At 63.1% G+C, this 23687-nt stretch overlaps 1 protein-coding gene across 1 annotated transcript; it reads right to left on the bottom strand.

Annotated features, from left to right (window-relative positions):
- Positions 1 to 799: 799 nt before the first annotated feature.
- LOC310921204 (plasma membrane calcium-transporting ATPase 2-like) lies at positions 800 to 17866 on the bottom strand (the record flags this gene model as incomplete). The annotated part of the gene is given in 21 exon segments (XM_083881313.1): positions 800 to 845; positions 847 to 1106; positions 1834 to 1992; positions 2729 to 2836; positions 3246 to 3457; positions 4462 to 4675; positions 5385 to 5576; positions 6190 to 6296; positions 6386 to 6473; positions 7197 to 7382; positions 8080 to 8314; positions 9410 to 9654; positions 10884 to 11126; positions 12398 to 12612; positions 13581 to 13748; positions 13837 to 13878; positions 14321 to 14449; positions 14522 to 14647; positions 15555 to 15812; positions 16622 to 16819; positions 17716 to 17866. Coding segments are annotated over 21 exon segments (3582 nt in total), but the record flags the coding sequence as incomplete, so codon positions are not given.
- Positions 17867 to 23687: the final 5821 nt, after the last annotated feature.

Below are 23687 nucleotides of genomic sequence, written 5' to 3'. Positions count from 1 at the left end.
AAGGGGAGGGGTCCTAATTCGGGTTTTCCCCGATTTAAGAGGGGGTTCCCCAAATTAAAGGTCAGGGGTCTCCTAATTAAAGGGGGAGGTCCCCAATTTAAGTGGGGGGTCTCCAATTTAAGGGGGGGGGTTCCTCAATTTAATGGGGGGGTCCCCAATTTCGGGAGGGGTCCCAAATTTTAGGGGGGGGGGGTCCTAATTTGGATTTTCCTTAAATTTAAGGGGAGGGTCCCCAGTTAAAGAAGGACCATCCCAATTTAAAAGGGGGGGGTCCCCAATTTAAAAGGGGGGTCCCCAATTTAAAAGGGGGGTTTCCCCAATTTAAGGGGGGGGGGGTTCCCCCAATTATTTTGGGGGTGTATCGAGGGTATAATTTTAATTTTTTGGGGTGTATCGAGGGTATAATTTTAATTTTTTGGGGGGTGTATCGAGGGTATAATTTTAATTTTTTTGGGGTGTATCGAGTGTATAATTTTAATTTTTGGGGGTGTATCGAGTGTATAATTTTAATTTTTTTGGGGTGTATCGAGGGTATAATTTTAATTTTTTTGGGGTGTATCGAGTGTATAATTTTAATTTTTGGGGGGGTGTATCGAGAATATAATTTTAATTTTTTTGGGGGGTGTATCGAGTGTATAATTTTAATTTTTTGGGGGGTATCGAGGGTATAATTTTAATTTTTGGGGGGTGTATCGAGGGTATAATTTTAATTTTTTTGGGGTGTATCGAGGGTATAATTTTAATTTTTTTTGGGGGGTGTATCGAGGGTATAATTTCAATTTTTTTGGGGGGACCCCCCCCCGGTCAGAGCGAGGTCTCGAGGCTGTGGAGGCGCCCGGGGGGTGGGGGAGGGGCCGGTGGTTGTTGTTGCGGTTTGGGGGGGCCCGGGGGGGGCGGATCGGGGGGGCTTCGCTCTCGGCGTCCGTGTCATCGATCAGGGGGATGTCCCTGGTGTCCCCAAAAATCAGCTCGGCGTGGGGGGGGACCCCAAAAGGGCCCCCTCCCCCTCCTCCGGTCAGAACCATCATCCCCAGGGGGGGCTCCGGGCGGGGCAGGGGGGGAGGACCCCCCCCCAAATTGCTGCGGAAGGCGCGGACCACCCGCATCTGGAGGGGGGGAACACCCAAAAAAATTTAAAAAGACCCTTCCCCAACCCCATAATGATCCCCATATTATTATAGTCCTGTCAAGACCCCCCAAAATCTCCTCAAGACCCCCCAGATCCCCCCTCAGGACCCTCAAAATTCTCCAAAAACCTCGTCAGGACCCCCCAAAATCCCCCCAAATCCCCTGAGGACCCTCCCAAAATCTCCAAATTAAATCCCCCCCCCCCCAAAAAAAAACCCCACAATGTTTTCAATCCTAATTTTAGGGGGAAAATTGAATGGGGGGACACCCCAAAAATAGAAAAAGACCCCCCCCATTCCCATAATTAAATCCCCATATTATTATAATCCCCTCCAGACCCCCCAAAATCTGCTCAAGACCCCCCAAATCCCCCCTCAGGACCCCCCAAAATCTCCAAATTAAATTAAATTAAAAAGGGGAATTTTGGGGAGCATGAGACAGCCCACCCAAAACCCCAAATCCTCCCCTAAACCCCCCCAAATCTTCCCCATTTTCCCCCATGGAAATTCACAAATTTTTGGGGTTTTTTTCCCCTCAATTTTGGTTTTTTTTCCCCAAATTTTGGGGGGTTTTCTGCCAAAATTTTGGGGTTTTTCCTCAAATTTTGGAGTTTTTTCCCCCAAATTCGGGGGTTTTCCCCCCAATTTTGGGTGTTTTTTCCCCCCAAATTTTGGGGGCTGGGAGGATTTTGGGGAGGGGTCTCACCTGGGTCTGGATGCGGCTCAAGCCCCTGACCCAGAGCACCTTCCCCCGGCGCAGCTCGGCCGCGTCCAGCTCGTCCTGGTCATCGGGCTCCGAGCCCTCCGGCCACTGACCGCCCGAGGGGCCCGGACACTGCGGCCCCCCCGGGACACAGACCAGCACCTGGGGACAGGGGACACTGGGGACACCCCGGGGACATTTGGGGACATCCCGGGGACATTTGGGGACAATGAGGACACCCCAAGGACACCCAGGGACTGTGGGGTCAGTGGCGTCATCAGGCTCAGACCACTCCAGCCACTGACCACTAGAGGGGCCTGGGCACTGTGGTCACTCCAGGACACACCCCAGGGACATTTGGGGACAATGGGGACACCCAGGGACACCCAGGGACAGTGGGGTCATTGAGGTCAGCAGGGTATGACCACTCCGGCCACTGACCACTAGAGGGGCTGGGACACTGTGGTCACTCCAGGACACGCCCCAGAACATTTGGGGACACCCCAGGGACATTTGGGGACAATGAGGACACCCCAGGGACACCTCAGGGACAGTGGTGTGATCGGGGTCAGCAGGGTCTGACCACTCCAGCCACTGACCATTAGAGGGGCCAGGGCACTGTGGTCACTCCCTGGTGGGTGGTTTCCCTTGGGTGGGGGTCCTGGGGTTCCTGGGGGTCCCCTGAGTTGGAGGGTCCCATGGGTTGGGGGCTCTTCCCCAAATGAGTGGGGGTCCCGTGGATCAGGGCAGGGCTCTTGTGGGTCTGGGAGTCCTGTGGGTCTGGGGGTCCCCTGGGTGGGGGTCCCATGGGTCAAGCGGTCCCTGGGTGGGTGGGGAACCCCCGGGCAGGGGTCCTGTGGGTCAGGGGTCCCCCCAGGTGGGCGGGGGTCTCTCGTACCTGTCCCCAGACCAGCTCCCCCACGCCCACGAAGAGGCACCAGAGCCACTGCTCGGCACTGAGGGGGGAACAGCTGAAGGGCTTCCCCCCGAACTGCACGATCAGCACCTGGGGAGGGGGACACGGGGGGGTCACAGGGGGGTCACAGGGGTCACTCACCCCTCTGGACACCCTCTGGACACCCCCCCAGCCACCCCCGTGTCCCCACAGTGTCCCCACAGTGTCCCCAGTGTGTCCCTAAGTGGGGGGAGCAGCTGAACTTCCCCCAAACTGCACGATCAGCACCTGGGGAGGGGGACACGGGGGGTCACAGGGGTCACTCACCCCCCTGGACACCCCCTGGACACCCCCATGTCCCCACAATGTCCCCGTGTCCCACCGAGGACAATGGCACAGAAGATGGGACACGTCCCTGTGTGTCCCCATAGATCCTTCCCCACCCCAAACCCCTGAACCCCTCACCCCGGGCTGTCAGGACATTGTCCCCAGGTGTCCCCCCGGTGTCCCCATGTCCCACCTGGACGGCGAAGGTGCCCAGGACGATGGCACAGAAGATGGGGTTGGCGCAGACGCCCTCGAAGACGTTCCTCTCCCCGTGCAGCTTCCGCGCGTTGAGCTCGTTGAAGAGCTGCATCAGCACGAAGGTGTTGAAGATGATGGTGAAGTGCTCCGAGGGCGGCGCGTGCAGAGGGGCGGCGCGGCCGCTGTCGATGTCAAACAGCACCTCCCCTGAGGGGACAATGGGGACACTCATGGGGACACCCCTGGGGACAGGGACAGGGGACAATGGGGACACCCCTGGGAACATGGGGACACTCATGGGGACATGGGGACACTCATGGGGACAGCCCTGGGGACAGCCCTGCTCCGAGGGCGGCGCGTGCAGAGGGGCGGCGCGGCCGCTGTCGATGTCAAACAGCACCTCCCCTGGGGGGACAATGGGGACACCACTGGGGACATGGGGACACTCATGGGGACAGCCCTGCTCCGAGGGCGGCGCGTGCAGAGGGGCAGCGCGGCCGCTGTCGATGTCAAACAGCACCTCCCCTGGGGGGACAGGGACAGGGGACAATGGGGACACTCATGGGGACACTCATGGGGACATGGGGACAGCCCGTGGGTGTGGGACTCCTCCCTTGTGTCCCCATGTCCCCATGTCCCCTTTCCCCGTGACTGACCGGCAAAGAGCAGGGTGAAGATGACCAGCAGCTGGTGGGTGGCATGGCCCAGGATGTCCCATTGTGTCCCACCTTGTCCCACCATGTCCTATCATGTCCCCATGGGTTCCCATGGGTTCCCATGGTTTCCCATGACCTGTAGGGCCATGTCCCCATGTCCCCTGTGTCCCCATGTCCCCTGTCCCCATGACTGACCAGCAAACAACAGGATGAAGATGACCAGCACCTGGTGGGCAGCGTGGCCCGGGATGTCCCACCATATCCCATCGTGTCCCACTGTGTCCCATTGTGTCCCCATGGATTCCCATGACCTATGGGTCCCCTCCCATGCTGTCCCCATGTCCCCACGTCCCCTGTCCATGTCACTGACCGGCAAAGAGCAGGGTGAAGACGACCATCAGCTGGTGGGCAGCGTGGCCCAGGATGTCCCATCATGTCCCATCATGTCCCACCATGTCCTATCGTGTCCCATTGTGTCCCCATGGGTTCCCATGACCTATGGGTCCCCTCCCATGCTGTCCCCATGTCCCCACGTCCCCTGTCCATGTCACTGACCGGCGAAGAGCAGGGTGAAGATGACCAGCAGCTGGTAGGCGGCGTGGCCCAGGATGTTGCGCAGCATGGTGCCGGACACCAGCGGGTGGTCGCGGCCGTAGGGACGGCGCAGCAGCAGCGCCTCCGTGGGCGGCTCCGTGGCCAGCGCCAGAGAGGCCAAGGTGTCCATGATGAGATTGACCCAGAGCATCTGCACCGCCTTCAGCGGGGAGTCCTGGACACGGGGACAGGTGAGGACAGGTGGGGACAGGTGAGGACAGGTGAGCTCAGGTGGGCACAGGTCAAGGTGTCCATGATCAGGTTGACCCAGAGCATCTGCACCACCTTCAGGGGGGAGTCCTGGACACGGGGACAGGTGGGGACAGGTGGGGACAGGCGGGGACAGGTGGGGACAGGTGAGGACAGGTGAGCTCAGGTGAGCTTGGGTGGAGACAGCCAGGCACAGGTGAGCTCAGAGGATTGGCACAGGTGAGGACAGAGAGATGGACACAGCAGGACTGTGTGATTCAGGCCCAGGTGACCCCTCACACCTGGGTGATGCAGGCGCCAGTGAAGGCAATGATGACACCCACCCATGTCCCACCTGGCCAGGTGAGTGTGAGTTCCCCCCATGTCCCACCTGGCCCAGGTGAGTCCCCCAGGTGTCCCACCTGCCCAGGTGAGTCTTCCAGGTGTCCCACCCGCCCAGGTGAGCTCACCTGTGTGATGCAGGTGCTGGTGAAGGCCACGATGACAGCCACTACCTGTCCATGAAGACCCTTCCCCATGTCCCACCTGGCCCAGGTGAGTCCCCCAGGTGTCCCACCTGCCCAGGTGAGTCCTCCAGGTGTCCCACCCACCCAGGTGAGTCCCCACCTGCCCAGGTGAGTCTTCCAGGTGTCCCACCCGCCCAGGTGAGTCCCCACCTGCCCAGGTGAGCTCACCTGTGTGATGCAGGCGCCGGTGAAGGCCACGATGACGGCCACCACGTTGACGGTGAGCTGGAACTGCAGGAACTTGGCGATGCTGTCGTAGACGTTGCGGCCCCACATGACGGCCTTGACGATGCTCGAGAAGTTGTCGTCGGTCAGGATGATGTCCGAGGCCTCCTTGGCCACGTCCGTGCCAGCGATGCCCTGGGGGGACACCCAGGTGACCACAGGTGACCCCCAGGTGACCCCCAGGTGACCACAAGTCACCACGGAGATGGGGAACCCCATGGCAGATCCCCAAGGTGACCCCAAGGTGACCTCAAGGTGACCTCTAGAGTGACCTCCAAGTGACCACAGGGATGGGGAACCCCATGGCAGATCCCCAAGGTGACCCCAAGGTGACCCCAGGTCACAATATTTGGGGAGAGGTCCCAGTTTGGGGAGGGGTCCCAATGTTTATTTGGGGAGCGATCCTGATATTTGGGGAGGGGTCCCGATAATAATTTAGGGAGGGGTCCCAATTTCGGGAGGGGTCCCTATATTTATTTGGGAAAGGGTCCCAATATTTATTTGAAGAGGAGTCCTGAGATTTGGGGAGTGGTCCCGATTTGGGGAGGGGTCCTGATTTGGGGAGGGGTCTTGATAATTATTTGGGGCGGGGTCCCGGGTGTCCCACTAGTTGGGGTGGGGTCCCACTATTTATTTGGGGTGGGGTCTCACTATTTATTTGGGGTAGAGCCCCATTATTTATTTGGGGTGGGGGTCCCGGGGGTCCCGCTATTTGGGGAGGGGTCCCATTTTGGGGAGGGGGCGTTACCATGGCGAATCCCACGTCGGCCTTTTTGAGGGCGGGGCCGTCGTTGGTGCCATCGCCGGTGACAGCCACCACCTGCCGCTGGTCCCCGATGGTGCTGTCGATGATCCCTGGGGACAGGCCAGGGGGCTGGGGACCCTCCGGCAGAGCCCCCCGAGACCCCCCGAGACCCCCCCGGGACCCCTCCCCAAATCCCCACCTTTGACCAGGGTGTGTTTGTCGGTGGGCGATGAGCGCGCCAGGACCCTCAGCTTGGGCCACACCTTGTCCAGGCGCTCCTGCTCCACCTGGGGGGGTTTGGGGAGGGGGTGAGACCCCCCGGGGAGACCCCCAGGGACACCCCGAGACCCCCAGAGACCCCCCGAGACCCCCAGGGACCCCCCAACGTCACTGACCCCACCCTGGGGTCACCTGAGCCACCCCAGGACATCCCCGCACATCTTGGCCAGGTGACCATGCTCCACCTGGGGGGGTTTGGGGAGGGGGTGAGACCCCCGGGGACCCCCCCAGAGACCCCCCCGAGATCCCCAGGGACCCCCCCAAGACCCCTCAGGGTCACCTGTTCCCCCGCCAGGGTCACCTGAGCCACCCCAGGACATCCCCACACACCTTGGCCAGGTCATGATGTTCCACCTGAGGGAGTGAGACCCCCAGGGGACCCCCCCAGAGACGCCCCAGTCCCTCCCAGTGATCCCAATCCCCCTCCCAGTGATCCCAGTCCCAACCAGTGTCCCCAAATCCCTGTCCCAGTGTCCCCAATCCCCTCCCAGTGCTCCCAGTCCCTCCCAGTCCCTGTCCCAGTGTCCCCAGTCCCTGTCCCAGTATCCCCAGTCCCCCCAGTGTCCCCAGTGCCACCTCTCAGTCCTTCCCAGTCCCTCCCAGTCCTTCCCTGTGCCCCCCAGTAATCCCAGTCCCTCCCAGTTCCCCTCCCAGTGTCCCCAAATCCCTGTCCCAGTGTCCCCAGTCCCTGTCCCAGTGCTCCCAGTCCCTCCCAGTGCTCCCAGTGGCACCTCCCCGCGGTCGTTGCGGATCCTGCGGTTGAAGTCCTTCCCCTCCAGGCACAGCCAGTCTCCGCCGCCGCCCGCGGGGAGGATCCCGCACTTGGCCGCGATGGCGCGCGCCGTGTCCAGGTTGTCGCCTGTCACCATCCGCACCGTGATCCCCGCGCGCTGGCACTTCCGGATGGCCTCGGGCACCTGCCGCACGCACCTGTCCCCGTGCTGTCCCCTGGTGTCCCCCCCGTGCTGTCCCCGGTGTCCCCCGTGTGTCCCCATCCTGCCCCCATTTCCCCCCATGTCCCCCCCAATGTCCCCATTCTCCCCATAATGTCCCCATCGCTGCCCCCCATGTCCCCCCCATGTCCCCCTCCTGTCCCCAATGCCCCCCATGTCCCCCCCATGTCCCAATGTTCCCAAAGCCCCCCATGTCCCCATTCACCCCCATGTCCCCATGTCCTAATGTCCCTCCCATGTCCCCATGCCTCCGTGTGTCCCTGATGTCCCCGTGTCCCACCGTATCCCCGTGTCCCAATGCCCCCAATATCCCCATGTCCCCCCATGTCCCCAATGTCCCCCCATCCACATATCCCCCATGTGTCCCCATGTCCCCTTTGTCCCAATGTCCCCCATTCCCCCCCATGTCCCCCCATGTCCCTATTTCCCTCCCATGTCCCCATGTCCCCATGTCCCCCCATGTCCCTGATGTCCCCGTGTCCCACCATATCCCCATGTCCCCCTATGTCCCAGTGCCCCCCATGTCCCCGTGTGCCCCCTATGTCCCCAATGTCACCCCATGTCCCCATGTCCTAATGTCCCTCCCATGTCCCCGTGTCCCCTCAATGTCCCCCATGTCCCCCCCGTGTCCCCTCCGTGTCCCCGCTGTCCCCTGCCCCACCTCAGGCCTCACGGGGTCCTCGATGCCCACGATGGCGATACAGGTGAGCTCCCCCACCACGGCGGCCTCGTCGTCCCAGGGGGGCTCGGGCCGGGGGGCGAAGTCCCGGAAGGCGAGGGCGAGGGTCCGCAGCCCCCCCGCCGCCATCGGCTCCACCACCCGCCGCACCAGCTCCTCCCGCTCCGCGCCCCCCAGAGCCCGCGGGGAGCCCCCCGCGTCCAGGATGGAGCTGCACCTGCGGGGGGGACACACCTGGGGGTCAGGGGAGGGGGTTTGGGGACACCTGGGGGTCAGGGAGGGTCAGGGGAGGGGGGTCAGGGGAGGGGTTATGGGATTCCCCCCCCACGTCCAGGATGGAGCTGCACCTGCGGGGAGCACACCTGGGGGTCAGGGGGGGTCAGGGGAAGGGGTTTGGGGACACCTGGGGACACCTGGGGGCCAGGGGAGGGGGCTCAGGGGTCAGGGGAGGGGGTTTGGGAACACCTGGAGCCACCCTCACATAATCCCTCCCCTGACCCCCCCTGACCCCCAGGTGTCCCTAAACCCCCTCCCCTGACCCCTGAGCCCCCTCCCCTGGCCCCCAGGTGTCCCCAGGAATGCCGAGGTGTGCTCAGGTGTGTACCTAGTTGCCCCCAGCTGTCTCCAGGTATGTCCCCAAGTGTCCCAGCTGTGCCCAGGTGTCCCCAGCTGTGCCCAGGTGTCCCCAAGTGTTGTCTCCAGCTGTCCCCAGGTGTGTCCCAGGTGTGTCCCAGGTGTCCCCAGGTGTGTCCCCAGGTGTGTCCCCAGGTGTGCCCAGGTGTGTGCCCAGGTGTGTCCCAGGTGTGTCCCCAGGTGTGTCCCAGGTGTGTCCCAGGTGTGTCCCAGGTGTGCCCAGGTGTGTCCCCAGGTGTGCCCAGGTGTGTCCCCAGGTGTGTCCCAAGTGTGTCCCCAGGTGTGCCCAGGTGTGTCCCAGGTGTGTCCCCAAGTGTGTCCCAGGTGTGCCCAGGTGTGTCCCCAGGTGTGTCCCAGGTGCCCCCAGGTGTGTCCCCAGGTGTGCCCAGGTGTGTCCTCAGGTGTGCCCAGGTGTGCCCAGGTATGCCCAGGTGTGTCCCCAGGTATGCCCAGGTGTGTCCCCAGGTGTGCCCAGGTATGCCCAGGTGTGTCCCCAGGTATGCCCAGGTGTGTCCCCAGGTGTGCCCAGGTATGCCCAGGTGTGTCCCCAGGTGTGCCCAGGTATGCCCAGGTGTGTCCCCAGGTATGCCCAGGTGTGTCCTCAGGTGTGCCCAGGTGTGCCCAGGTGTGCCCAGGTGTGTCCCCAGGTGTGCCCAGGTGTGTCCCCAGGTGCACTCACCTGCGCAGCACCATCTCGGACGCGCCCTTGCAGAAGAGGCGGTAGCCCTGCCCCCCGGGCCGCCGGGTCACGGTGCTCATGGATTTGCGCTCCGAGTTGAAGGTGAACACCTTGACCAGGTGCTCCTCGGGCACCTGCGCCCGCTCGGCCTCGGGGTCGCGGCCCAGGGCCAGCGCCAGCCCCAGCAGGGCACACTCCGTCTTGTTGCCCACGTGGCGAGGGAGGGCCCCGGGGGCCTCGGGGGGCTAAGGGGGGTCCGGGAGACCGGGACAGGTAGAGGGGTCACGGGCAGGTAAAGGGGTGGGGCAGGTAAGAGGGGACAGGTAAAGGGGTCAGGGGCAGGTAAAGGGGTCACGGGCAGGTAAAGGGGTGGGGCAGGTAAAGAGGGGTCACGGGCAGGTAAAGGGGTGGGGCAGGTAAAGGGGTCACGGGCAGGTAAAGAGGGGACAGGTAAAGGGGTCACAGGCAGGTAAAGGGGTGGGCAGGTAAAGGGGTCACAGGCAGGTAAAGAGGGGACAGGTAAAGGGGTCACAGGCAGGTAAAGAGGGGACAGGTAAAGGGGTCACAGGCAGGTAAAGGGGTGGGCAGGTAAAGGGGTCACAGGCAGGTAAAGGGGTGGGCAGGTAAAGGGGTGGGGTAGGTAAAGGGGTGGGGCAGGTAAAGAAGGGACAGGTAGAGGGGTCAGGGGCAGGTAAAGGGGTCAGGGGCAGGTAAAGGGATGGGGCAGGTAAAGGGATGGGGCAGGTAAAGAGGGGACAGGTAAAGGGGTCACGGGCAGGTAAAGGGGTCAGGGGCACATAAAGGGGCAGGTAAAGGATGCAGGTATAAGGGGAAGGGGTGGGGGGCAGGTAAAAGGGGTGGGAGCAGGTAAAAGGGGTGGGTGAGGAAGGTAAAGGGGGCAGGTAAAAGGGGTGGGGCAGGTAAAGGAGGTGAGAGGGGCACAAAAAGGGAGTGGGGGGCAAGTCAAGAGGGTGAGGAGGGCAGGTAAAAGGGGCAGGGAAGGGGTTGGGGGCAGGTAAAGGGGAAGGGGGTGGGGGGCAGGTAAAGGGGGGCACACAAAGGAGACACAGAGACCCCCGTTAGCGCCATAGCACAGCCCAGGAGACCCCAGGAGACCCCACACACCCCAAAACACCCCAAAACACCCCAAAATCCCCCCAAAAACCCACTCCAGACCCCTCCCAAGCCCCTCCCAGTGCTCCCAGTTGCCCTGACCAGTATCTTACTGGTGTAGGCGCTGTTGATGGTGATGGCCTGGACCCATAACCCCCCTATATCTCCCCCAAATCCCCCAAAATCCCCCCAAAAACCCACTCTAGACCCCTCCCAAGCCCCTCCCAGTGCTCCCAGTTGCCCTGACCAGTATCTTACTGGTGTAGGTGGTGTTGATGGTGATGGCCTAGACCCACAATGCCCCCAAAATCCCCCCCAAAACCCACCCCAGACCCCTCCCAGTGCTCCCAGTTGCCCTGACCAGTATCTTGCTGGTGTAGGCGCTGTTGATGGCAATAGCCTGGGCCAGCAGGTCCAGCGTGGGGGGGGCCAGGGCAGCGGGGGTGGGGGGCTGGCCGAAGTGGGACCCCCCCACGTAGGCCTGGACCACGGTCATGCGGTTGGTGGTCAGCGTGCCCGTCTTGTCCGAGCAGATGGCCGTGGCGTTGCCCATGGTCTCGCAGGCGTCCAGGTGCCGCACCAGGTTGTTGTCCTTCATCATTTTCTGCGGGGGAATCGAGGGATTTTGGGGAAAAAATGGGGGTAAAATTGGAAAAAATGGAAAAAAACCAGGGGGAAATGGGAAAAAAATTGGAAAAATAAGGGCGGAAATGGGAAAAAATGGAGGGGAATGGGAAAAATATGGGTGAAATGGGAGGAGGTTGTTGTCCTTCATTTTCTGGGGGGGAATCGAGGGAGTTTGGGGAAAAAATGGGGAAAATAGGGGGGGAAATGGGAAAAATGGAAAAAAATAGGGGGGGAATGGGAAAAATAGGGGGGGAATGGGAAAAATAGGGGGGGAAATGGGAGCAGGTTGTTGTCCTTCATCATTTTCTGGGGGGGAATCGAGGGAATTTGGGGAAAAAATGGGAAAAATAGGCAAGGAAATAGGAAAAAGTGGGGGGGAAATAGGGGGGGAAATTGGGGGGGAAATAGGGGGAAATGGGAGCAGGTTGTTGTCCTTCATCATTTTCTGGGGGGAAAACGAGGGAATTTGGGGGAAAATGGGGAGGGGGAATAGGGAAAAAATGGAAAAAATGCGGGGGGGGCAATTGGGAAATAGGGGAAAAGTGGGGGGAAATGGAAAAAATAGGGGGGGAAATAGGAATAATTGGGTTTCTGGGAGGGACAGGTGGACAGAGGGATCCCCGTGGACAGACAGACCAACGGACAGATGGACACAGAAGGACAGAGGGACCCCTGAGGACAGACTGAGATGGACATGGATGGACAGAAGGATCCCCCCAAGGGTGGCCTGATGGACAAATGGCCAGGTGGACAAACGGCCAGATGGACAAATGGACAGACGGACAAACAACGAGGTGGACAAACGGCCAGATGGACAAATGGACAGACGGACAAACAACGAGGTGGACAAACGGCCAGATGGACAAATGGACAGACGGACAAATGACCAGATGGACAAATGGCCAGATGAACAAATAGACAGATGGACAAACAGACAGATGGACAGATGGACAAACAGACAGACGGACAAACGGACATGGAGGGACGCAGAAGAACAGAGAGAAGGATGGACAAATGGACACAGATGGACAAACGGCCAGGTGGACAAACAGCTACAGATGGACAAATGACCAGATGGACAAACAGACAGACAGATGGACACAAATGGCCAGGTGGACAAACGGACATGGAGGAACACAGAACAGAGAGAAAGATGGACAAACGGCCAGATGGACAAAACACACAGATGGACAAACGGACAGACGGACAGACAGACAGACACCCGACCACGCCCAAACGCCCCCCCACCTTGACGGAGTAGGCCAGCGAGATGGTGACGGCCAGCGGGAGCCCCTCGGGGACGGCCACCACCAGCACGGTGACGCCGATGATGAAGAACTTGACCCAGTACTGGACGTAGACCGGGGCACACTCGGCCACCCAGGGCCGGCCCTGCACCACGAAGGTCTCGATGACGAAGTAGAGCACGAGGATGATGACGGTGATGGCCGACATGGCCAGGCCTGAGCGGGGGGACACCCTCAGGACGTGTCCCCTGGTGTCCCCTCGAGTGTCCCTTTCGCCCCTCTGGTCCGTGTGGTCACTCGGATGGGTCAGTTTGGCCTGGGGCGCTGGTTTGTCCTTCTGTCCCCACCCTCAGCCACCCCTCAGGACGTGTCCCCAACCCTTTGTCCCCTCCTTGGTGACCCCCAGACCCTGATCTGCCTGGTCAGTAAGGTCACTTTGTGCTGCAGCACTGATTTGTCCTTCTTGGGGACACCTCAGGGACGTGTCCCCACCCTTGGTGCTCAGGACATGTCCCCAGTGTCCCCAACCCACTGTCACCCCATTTGAGGACCCTGATCTGCCTGGTCAGTTGGTCAGTCTGGCCTGAGGCACCGATTTGTCCTTCTTGGGGACACCTCAGGGACATGTCCCCAACCCATTTGCAGTGTCCCCACCCTCAGCATTTGTCACCCACCCCTCAGGACGTGTCCCCAGTGTCCCCAACCCTTTGTCCCCTCCTTGGTGACCCCCAGACCCTGATCTACACGGTCAGTGGGGTCACTTTGCTCTGCAGCACCGATTTGTCCTTCGTGGGGACACCTTGGGGACAACATTCCTGGCCTGTGGGGGGCCACCATGCTCAGGACACGTCCCCAAGGTCCCCAACCCACTGTCACCTCATTTGAGGACCCTGATCTGCCTGGTCGTTGGGTCATTTCACCCTGCAGGATCAATTTGTCCTTCTTGGGGATATCTCAGGGACGTGTCCCCACCCTCAGCATTTGTCCCCAACCCCTTGTCACCCCATTTGGGGACCCCCAACCCCTCAATCTACACGGTCAATTGGGTCACTTTGCCCTGCAGCACCGATTTGTCCTTCTTGGGGACACCTCAGGGACGTGTCCCACCCTCAGCATTTGTCCCCCACCCCTCAGGCCGTGTCCCCAAGCCGCTGTCCCCTGGTTTGGGGACCCCAGGGCCTCACCTGCCTTCCCGATCTGCACGGCCAGCTGGGTCAGCTTGGCCTGGAGCACCGACTTCTCCTTCTTGGTGCCACCTCGGGGACGTGTCCCCGGCCCGTCCGCGGCGTCCCCTCCCTCGGCGCTTTTCAGCGGCTGCATCTCCATGGCCACCGCCCCGTCCTGCCGCTTGCCTGGGGACAGGGGGACGTGGCAGGGGGGACAGGAGGAGGGGACAACAGGGGAGGGGTTTGGGGTTGTCCCCAGCCGACCCCAAAGCACCTTTGGGTTGTGGCGTGTCCACGGCGCCGTCCTGGGGCTTCCCTGGGGGACAAAGGCCACAAATGTCACCTGGGGGGGTGGCAGGGGACAGGGAGGGTGGTGGTGGCAGTGGGGTTGGGGACGGGGAGTGGCAGTGGTGGCATCGCTGGGGACAGGGTGGAGCAAATGGGGACAGAGGGAGACAGAGGGGTCTGGAGACTTTGGGGACAAACTGGGACAGTGTCCATGGGGACAGAGGGGTCTGGAGCACTGAGGGGCATGGGAGGGACTTGGGGACAGAAGGTGACAGAGCCCACAGGGCCACCAACCACCCATGGTGCCACCCAGTGCCACCTCCCACGGGGCCACTGGCCACCCATGGTGTCACCCATGGCCAGGTTCCTTGGGGACACCCCCAGTGCCACCCAGTGCCAGATCCCACAGAGCCACTGGCCACGCCCGGTGCCAGCTGGTGCCGTGTCACCCCTCCTGTCCCCGCTGTCACCTTTCCTGTCCCTGCCCTCGTCCTCGTCCTCGCCGGCGGCGCCCAGCAGGGTGAAGATGATGCCGCTCTGCGAGTTCACCCCCACGGCCGTCACCACCATCCTGCCCGAGCCCTCCATGACGTGGGTGCCTGGCGGGGACACCGCGGGTCACGTTGGGGTCCCCTGGGTGTCCCCGGTGTCCCCAAATGTCCCTCCCTCACCCGAGAGCAGCAGCGGGTCCTTGTCCAGGGACTTGCGCACGTGGTCGCTCTCCCCGGTCAGGGCGCTCTCGTCGATCTTGAGGTCGTTGCCCTGGATCAGGACCCCGTCGGCCGGCAGGAGGTCACCTGGCCAGGGGACAGGGCCACCACCGTGTCACCGGGGAGCTGGGGGGTGTCCTGGGGTGTCCCCAGAGCAGGTGTCGGGGCTGTGTCACCGCAGTGTCACCAGAACTTCACGTGTGTCATGGAGTGACCGTGGACCCTGAGGTGTCACCTAGGGTGTCCCCAGAACTTTATGGTGTGTTCTTGTGTCCCCTGGGGTGTCCCCATACCAGGCACTGGGGCTGTGTCACCGCAGTGTCACCAGAACTTCGTGGCGTGTCCTGAAGTCCCCTGATGTGCCCCGGTGTGTCCCGGGGTGTGGCGACAAAGGAGGACATGGGGATGGGGACACGGGGATGGCATCGGGATGGAGATGGTGACAAAGGGACAGGGCATGGGGACACGGGGATGGGGACAGGAATGGCATCAGGATGGGGATGGGGACACAGGGATGAGGACAGGGGATGGGGACACAGGAATGGGGACAGGGATGGCACTGATATGGGGGCAAGGGGATGGGGACATAGGGCTGGGGACAAGAGATGGGGGTGACAGTTGGGACGGGTACAGGAGATGGCATTGAGATGGGGACAGGGGATGGCACTGATATGGGGACATGGGATGGGGGGACAGGGTATGGGAACAGGGTATGAGGATGACAGTTGGAATGGGGACAGAGGCTGGGGACACAGGGCTGGGGACAAGAGATGGGGGTGACAGTTGGGATGGGTACAGGAGATGGCATTGAGATGGGGACAGGGGATGGCACTGATATGGGGACACAGGGCTGGGGACAGGGGACACCACTGATATGGGGACACACACCTGAGGACACACCCCTGGTGACAGGTAATCCCATCAACACACCCCACCCCACCCCTCCCACCACCCCACCCTCCCTCCCTGTCCCCCTCCCCACTTTGTCACTCACCGTACTTGACCTGCACCACGTCCCCCACCACCAGGTCGGCCACGGGCACCTGGGCCAGGTGTCCCCCGCGCAGGACGGCCACGCGCTGCTCGCGCTCCAGGCGGCTCTGCAGCCCCCGGAACTGCCGCTCCTTGCTCCAGTCGTTGGACGCCGTCACCAGCACCACGCAGGCCACGGACAGCAGGATGGCAGCGCCCTCGATCCAGCCCGCCTCGGCCTCGCCCTCGTCCTCCGTGCCCCCCGAGGCCTGGCCGCACGCTGGGGACATTGGGGACATGGTGACACACGTGGGGACATGGTGACACATGGGTGACACACACAGGGACAAGGACAGCGCCCTCGATCCAGCCCGCCTCGGCCTCGCCCTCGTCCTCCGTGCCCCCTGAGGCCTGGCCGCACGCTGGGGACATTGGGGACATGGTGACACACGTGGGGACAGGGGGAGGGGGACACTGGGAGGGGGCTATGGGGACACGGGGACACAGCCAGGAGGTGTAGGGGACATGGGGACACTGACAGCAGGGTGGCCGCACCCTTGTCCTCCCGACACCTGTCCGCACGCTGGGGACACACAGGGGACACGATGACACACGTGGGGACACCAGGGGACACGGTGACACACGTGGGGACACCAGTGTCACTTGCAGGGACACGGCCAGGGGGTGTAGGGGACGTGGGGTGGGGATTTGGGGACATGGGGACACAGAAATGGGGATGGGGACACGGGGAGGGGACACTGGGATGAGGACATGGGGACACTGGGATGAGGACATGGGGACACTGGGATGAGGACATGGGGACAGTGGGATGGGGACATGGGGACACTGGGATGGGGACATGGGGACATGGGGATGGGGCACAGGGTGGAGACACTGGGATGAGGACATAGGGAGGGGACACTGGAATGAAGACATAGGGGACACTGGGATGAGGACATGAGGGACACAAGGATGAGGACACTGGGATGGGGACATGGGGACACTGGGATGGGGACACGGGGACAGCAGATGGGACACAAGGCTGGGGGTGGCAGCGGGATGGGGACACGATGGGGACAGAGGTGTCACCTTCATCGGCGGCGCCGGGGGGCGCGTAGAAGGACAGGCCGAGGGACACGAGCGCGGCCACCTCGAGGATGACCAGGGTGACGTCCTGCAGCGCCTCCCACACCAGCGCCAGGAAACTCTTGGGGCGCCGCGGGGGGATCCAGTTCCGGCCGAACGCCCGGCGGCGCCGCTCCAGCCCCGGGGGGCCCTCGGACAGCCCTGGGGACACGGGGGTCACCCATGGACAGCCCTGGGGACAGCCCTGTCACCCACTGTCCCACCCTGGGGACCCTCAGACAGCCCTGGGGACACGGGGATCATCCACTGACCCACCCTGGGGACACCCCTGTCACCCCCACAGCCATCCTGGGGACATGGGGGTCACCCACTGTCCCACCCTGGGGACCCTCAGACAGCCCTGGGGACAGCCCTACCACCCACAGATCCACCCTGGGGACCCCTGGACAGCCCTGGGGACACGGGGGTCACCCATGGACAGCCTGGGGACAGCCCTGTCACCCACTGACCCACCCTGGGGACCCCTGGACAGCCCTGGGGACACGGGTGTGGGGATTCAGGGGGTCTGGGGGATCAGGAAGTGGTCTCAGGATGATTTGGGGAGGGGTCTGGGGTTTTGGAGGGGTCCTGGGGTGATTTTGGAGGGGTCCCGGGCAGGTTTGGGGGATCCCAGTGATTTTTTTTTTTTTTTTTTTTTTGGGGGGGTGGTTCAGTGGGTTTTAAAGATCCTGGTGGGTTCTGCAGGGTCCCAGTGGGTTTTAGGGGGGGTCCCGGTGATTTTTTGGGGAGGGTCCCGGATGGGTCCTGGTGGGTTCTGGGGGATCCCAGTGGGTTTTGGGGGGGTCCCGGTGTGTTTGGGGGGGCTCCTGGTGATTTTTGGGGGATCCCAGTGATTTTTGGGGGGGGTCCCGGATGTGTCCCGGTGAGTTTGGGGGGGGGTCCCAATGGTTTTTTGGGGTCCTGGTGATTTTTTTGGGGTCCCGGTGTGTTTTGGGGTCCCACTGATTTTTGGGGTGTCCCGGTGATTTTTGGGGTGTCCCGGTGATTTTTGGGGGTCCCGGTGGTTTTTGGGGTCCCGGTGAGTCGGGGGGCGTTACCGTCGGTGGGGGAGGTGCGCAGGCGGCGGCAGAGCCCCGGGACCCCCCCCAGGTCCCGCTGCAGCCTCAGCAGCGCCTCGGCGCCCCGGAGCTCCATCAGCGCCCGCAGCTCCGGCAGCCCCAGCCCGAAACCCCCCCCGGCGTCCCCCATGGCGGCCTGGGGACAGCGACAGCGTGGGGACAGGGACAGGGGACAGGGGACAGGGATGGGGACACTGCTGGGGACAGGGATGAGGACATGGGGACACTGCTGGGGACAGGGATGGGGACAGGGGACAGCCATGGGGACAGGGGACAGGGATGGGGACAGGGATGGGGACAGGGGACACCGCCGGGGACAGGGACAGCGCTGGGGACAGGGGACAGCTCTGGAGGGCACGACTCTGAGTTTGGGGACAGCACTGGGGACAGCGCTCAGGGTTTGGGGACAGCACTGGGGACATGGGGACAGCAATGGGGGAAGCTCTGGGGACATGGGGACAGCCCTGGGGACAGAGCTCAGGGTTTGGGGACAGCACTGGGGACATGGGGACAGCAATGGGGGAAGCTCTGGGGACATGGGGACAGCCCTGGGGACACGGCTGAAGGCCTGGGGACACCGAACACCACTTGGGGACAGCAAGAGGGACAAAAGCCATGGGGACATCGCTGGGGACAGGGACAGGGGACAGGGACAGGGACACAGGGACAGGGCCACCGCCCCTCACCTGTCAGCGCTGGCGGGGCCTGGGGGGGGTCTCGCCGGGGGGGGCCCGGCCGCCCCCCCTGTCCGGGCCACACCTGGGGACAGCGGGGACACCTGAGGGGACAGCGGGCACCGGGGCTCCCAGTGACCACCAGTAAGTCCCAGTGACCCCCAGTTCTTCCCAGTAACTGCCATTGCCCCCAGTAAATCCCAGTTCTCCCAGTCCCCCCAGTCCCCTCCGGTGTCCCCAGTAAATCCCAGTTCTCCCAGTAAATCCCAGTTCTCCCAGTCCCCCCAGTCCCCTCCGGTGTCCCCAGTAAATCCCAGTTCTCCCAGTCCCCCCAGTCCCCTCCGGTGTCTCCAGTAAATCCCAGTTCTCCCAGTAAATCCCAGTTCTCCCAGTCCCCCCAGTCCCCTCCAGTGTCCCCAGTAAATCCCAGTTCTCCCAGTCCCCTCCAGTATCTCCAGTAAATCCCAGTCCCTTCTCGCCCCGCCCAAGCCCCGCCCCCTCCTGTCCATCCCACCGTTCTAGCCAATCACCGCCCGTAGGAGGCGTGACCATCGCTGAGGCCCCGCCCCCGGCCCTGCGGCGGCGCGCGCGGACTGCGCCAAACTGGGGGCGTGGCCTTGGAGCGGGGGCGGGAAATCCCCGACCATATATGGGCAAAGCCACGCCCACCACGCGGGGAAAAACAACGCCCCCGTGGCGTAAACCCCGCCCATAAAGGGCAAAGCCCCGCCCCCAGCGCGGCACAGCTGGGCACACGTGGGCTCCCAGTGTTCCCAGTAACCCCCAGTAAGTCCCAGTTCGCCCAGTGAACCCCAGTAACCGCCAGTGCCCCCAGCAAGTCCCAGTTTGCCCAGTGTCCCCAGTAGCTCCCGGCTCTCCCAGTGCTCCCAGTAACCCCCAGTAAGTCCCAGTTCCCCCAGTGAACCCCAGTAACCGCCAGTGCCCCCAGCAAGTCCCAGTTTGCCCAGTGTCCCCAGTAACCGCCAGTGCCCCTGGTAATTCCCAGTTTGCCCAGTGTCCCCAGTAGCTCCCAGCTCTCCCAGTGCTCCCAGTAAGCCCCAGTAAGTCCCAGTTCCCCCAGTGAACCCTAGTAACTCCCAGTAACCCCCAGTAAGTCCCAGTTCTTCCAGTTCACCTCAGTAAATCCCAGTGCCCCTATGAGGTCCCAGTGCCCCCAGTAATCCCAGTGCACCCAGTAACTCCCACCTCTCCCAGTAGCTCCCAGCTGTCCCAGTAACTCCCAGTTCATTCGGTGCCCCCAGTAACACACCTGCCCCAGTTACTCCCAGTGCCCCCAGTGACTCCCAGTGCCTCTGGTGAATCCCAATAACTTCCAGTTCACCCAGTAACTCCCAGTTCCTGCTCACACCTGTGCCTGACGCACCTGGTCACAGCTGTCCCCACCACACCTGGTCACACCTGGCCCTGACACCTGGTCACAGCTGTCCCACCTGGTCGCCTCTGGTCACCCCATAGTCACACCTGGCCGTGACACCTGGACAGGCCTGTCACACCTGGTCACCCATGGTCACACCTGGCTCTGACACTTGGTCACCCCTGTCCCACCTGGCCACCACTGCCACATCTGGGCAGAGCTGTCCCTGACACCTGGACACACCTGGTCACACACCTGGTCACCGCTGTCCCCACCACACCTGGTCACACCTGTCCCTTACACCTGGCCACACCTGGTCACCCCTGGTCACCCCTGGTCACACCTGGCCCTGACACCTGGACACGCCTGTCACACCTGGTCACACCTGGCCCTTACACCTGGCCACACCTGGCCACACCTGGTCACCCCTGGCCCTGACACCTGGACACACCTGGTCACACCTGGCCACCCTCGCCACCCCTGCTCACAGCTGTCCCCACCACCTCTGCCCACCCCAGTCCCGCCCCCCTTCCCCCCCCTCGGGCTCACACCTGCACAGGTGTCCCCCCCCTCTCTCTCTCCCCCCTCCCCCCTCCCGCGCCCGCCCCCCCCAACCCCCCCAACCCCCCCTTTCCCCCTCCCCCCCCATCCTCCCCCCTCCCCCTTCCCGCAGCCCCGCGCGCTGCCCCCTCTCCCGCCCCTCCCCCGCTCCCCCCGACCCCCCCCGAGCCCGGACCCCCCCCCAGACCCCCCGGAGCCCCCCCAGCCCCCCCAGGCCCCCCCGGTACCGGTCCCGGCCCATCGGTCCCGGCGCTGCGGCGCTGCCGGAGGCGCTGCGGGCCGGGGGCGGGGCCTGACCGGGGGCGGGGCCAGGGATGGAGACCACGCCCACGGGGTGGGAACCCCCCAACACCCCCCCAAACCAACCCCCCCCCCCCTCGATGTGGCTGGTGGAGACCACAGGGGGTTGTCACCTCCTCTTTGTCACCTCCCCTGTGCCGCCTCCTGTGTGTCCCCTCCCCCGTGTCACCCCCCCTTGTGTCCCCTCCGTGTCCCCTCCCCCGTGTCACCCCTCCTTGTGTCCCCTCCGTGTCCCCTCCCCCTTGTCCCCCCCTTGTCACCTCCCCCGTGTCCCCCTGCTGTCCCCCTGGTGTCCCCCCCTGTCCCCTCCTCGCTGTCCCCCTCACTGTGTCACCTCCTGTCCCTGCAGAGCCAGGCCACCCACCCGTGGGGACACGGGGACACAGAGGGGACACAGGGGACAGGAAGGACACGGGGACACCATGGACATGAGGGACATGGGACATGAGGGATGGAGGGCATGGGGACATGGGGACAGAGGGTGTGGGGACACTGGGGGCAGTGTCACCTCAGGGGAAACCCCCTGTCCCTATCCCTGTCCTTTCCTGTCCCCAGCCCAGTCTCCATCCCATTCCTGTCCTTGTCCCCATCCTGTCCCTGTCCCCATCCCTGTCCCCATCCCATCCTGTCTTTGTCCCTGTCCCACCCCTGTCCCATCCTTGTCCCATCCCCATCCCTGTTCTCGTCCCAGCCCTGTTCCCAACTCTGTCCCTGCCCCATCTCTGTCCACTCCTTGTCCCCACCCTTGTCCCTGTCCCACCCTTGTCCCATCCCTGTCCCCATCCCTGTCCCCTGTCCCCACCCTTATCCCTGTCCCCATCCTGTCCCAGCTCTGTCCCATCCCTGTCCCACCTTTGTCCTCATCCCCATCCCTGTTCCCATCCCTGTCCCCATCCCTGTCCCCATCCCTGTCCCCGTCCCTGTGCCATCCCTGTCCCATCCTCATACTTGTCCCCATCCCTGTCCCATCCCCATCCTTGTCCCCATCCCTGTCCCCATCCCTGTCCCCATCCCTGTCCCATCCCCATCCCTGTCCCCATCCCTGTCCCCATCCCTGTCCCCATCCCTGTCCCATCCCCATCCTTGTCCCCATCCCTGTCCCATCCTCATACTTGTCCCCATCCCTGTCCCCATCCCTGTCCCATCCCCATCCTTGTCCCCATCCCTGTCCCCATCCTTGTCCCCATCCCTGTCCCCATCCCTGTCCTCATCCCTGTCCCCATCCCTGTCCCATCCTCATACTTGTCCCCATCCCTGTCCCCATCCCTGTCCCATCCTCATACTTGTCCCCATCCCTGTCCCCATCCCTGTCCCATCCCCATCCTTGTCCCCATCCCTGTCCCCATCCTTGTCCCCATCCCTGTCCCCATCCCTGTCCCCATCCCTGTCCCCATCCCTGTCCCATCCTCATACTTGTCCCCATCCCTGTCCCCATCCCTGTCCCATCCCCATCCTTGTCCCCATCCCTGTCCCCATCCTTGTCCCCATCCTTGTCCCCATCCCTGTCCCCATCCCTGTCCCCATCCCCGTCCCCCCCTCCACGTGCCTTTTTCTCTGGCCCCGCCCCTTTCCCGCCCCTTTCCCGCCAATCACAGCACGGCGCGCGCCCCTCCCGCCCTTTTTCACCAATCAAAACGCGTGGGAGGCGTGGCCAGAGACGATGACATCACCTACATTCAAATCACGCCCCTTTCGCCCCACCCCGATCCTGATTGGCCCCTTGGGGCACCGGAGACTGACATCTCTATTGACCAATAGCAGAGCAGCGCGCAGCGGGACTGCTTCTCATTGGCTGAGAGCTTGCGGGGGCGGGGCTGTCGCTCCCCGGGGTCCGGGGGGAATTTGGGGGGGGGGGGGGGGGGGGGGGAGGTGACACCCCCAGGAGCTGATGGGAACGGGGGGTGACACCGCCCCAAGGGCCACGGGACATTGGAGACCCTCCACGAGGTGACATTGGGGACACCCAGAGCCATGGGGACATTGGGGACCCCTCTGAGAGGGGACACTGGGGACCCCCAGAGCCATGGGGACATTGGAGACCCTCCACGAGGTGACATTGGGGACACCCAGAGCCATGGGGACATTGGGGACCCCTCAAGGAGGGGACACTTGGGACGCCCAGAGCCATGGGGACATTGAGGACCCCTCGAGGAGGGGACACTGGGGACCCCCAGAGCCATGGGGACATTGGGGACCCCTCTGAGAGGGGACACTGGGGACCCCCAGAGCCATGGGGACATTGGGGACCCCCCCAAGAGGGGACACTGGGGACCCCCAGAGCCATGGGGACATTGGGGACCCCTCAAGGAGGGGACACTTGGGACGCCCAGAGCCATGGGGACATTGAGGACCCCTCGAGGAGGGGACACTGGGGACCCCCAGAGCCATGGGGACATTGGGGACCCCTCGAGGAGGGGACACTTGGGACGCCCAAAGCCATGGGGACATTGGGGACACCCTTGACTGGGACATTGGGGACACCCCTGCGAGGTGTGACCCTCCCAGAGCCATTGGGGACATTGGGGACCCCTCCAGGTGGGGACATTTGGGACCCTTGGAGTCACTGGGGCCCCCTGAGGAGGGGACAGTGGGGACACCCCTGGGTGATGTCACCTCCCAGAGCCATTGGGACATTGGGGGTGACACTGGGGACCCCCAGCACTCCGAGGACCCCAAAGAGGGAGACCCTGAGAACCCCCAGCCCCCTGGGGACACCCGAGGAGGGGACACTGGGAACCCCCAGGCCTCTGGGGACATTGGGGACACCTGAGGAGGGGACACTGACGAACCCCAGTGCCCTGGGGACACCCAAGAAGGGAGACACTGGGAACCCTCAGGCCTCTGGGGACATTGGGGACAAGGCCGGGAGGTGACACTGAGGACCTCCAGCCCCCTGGGGACATTTGGGGACAAGGCCGGGAGGTGACACTGAGGACCTCCAGCCCCCTGGGGACATTTGGAGACAAGGCCGGGAGGTGACAGCGGGCAGACACCGGTCCGGGAGGTACAAAGCTTTATTGGGGAGGGGGCGGCGGGGGTCC

This window comes from Zosterops lateralis, assembly GCF_965231275.1.
Source record: "Zosterops lateralis genome assembly, chromosome: 33".
In the NCBI taxonomy this organism is placed as follows: domain Eukaryota; kingdom Metazoa; phylum Chordata; class Aves; order Passeriformes; family Zosteropidae; genus Zosterops; species Zosterops lateralis.
The sequence above is the reverse complement of the archived record's forward strand: the minus strand, read 5'-3'. Positions and strand labels throughout refer to the sequence as shown.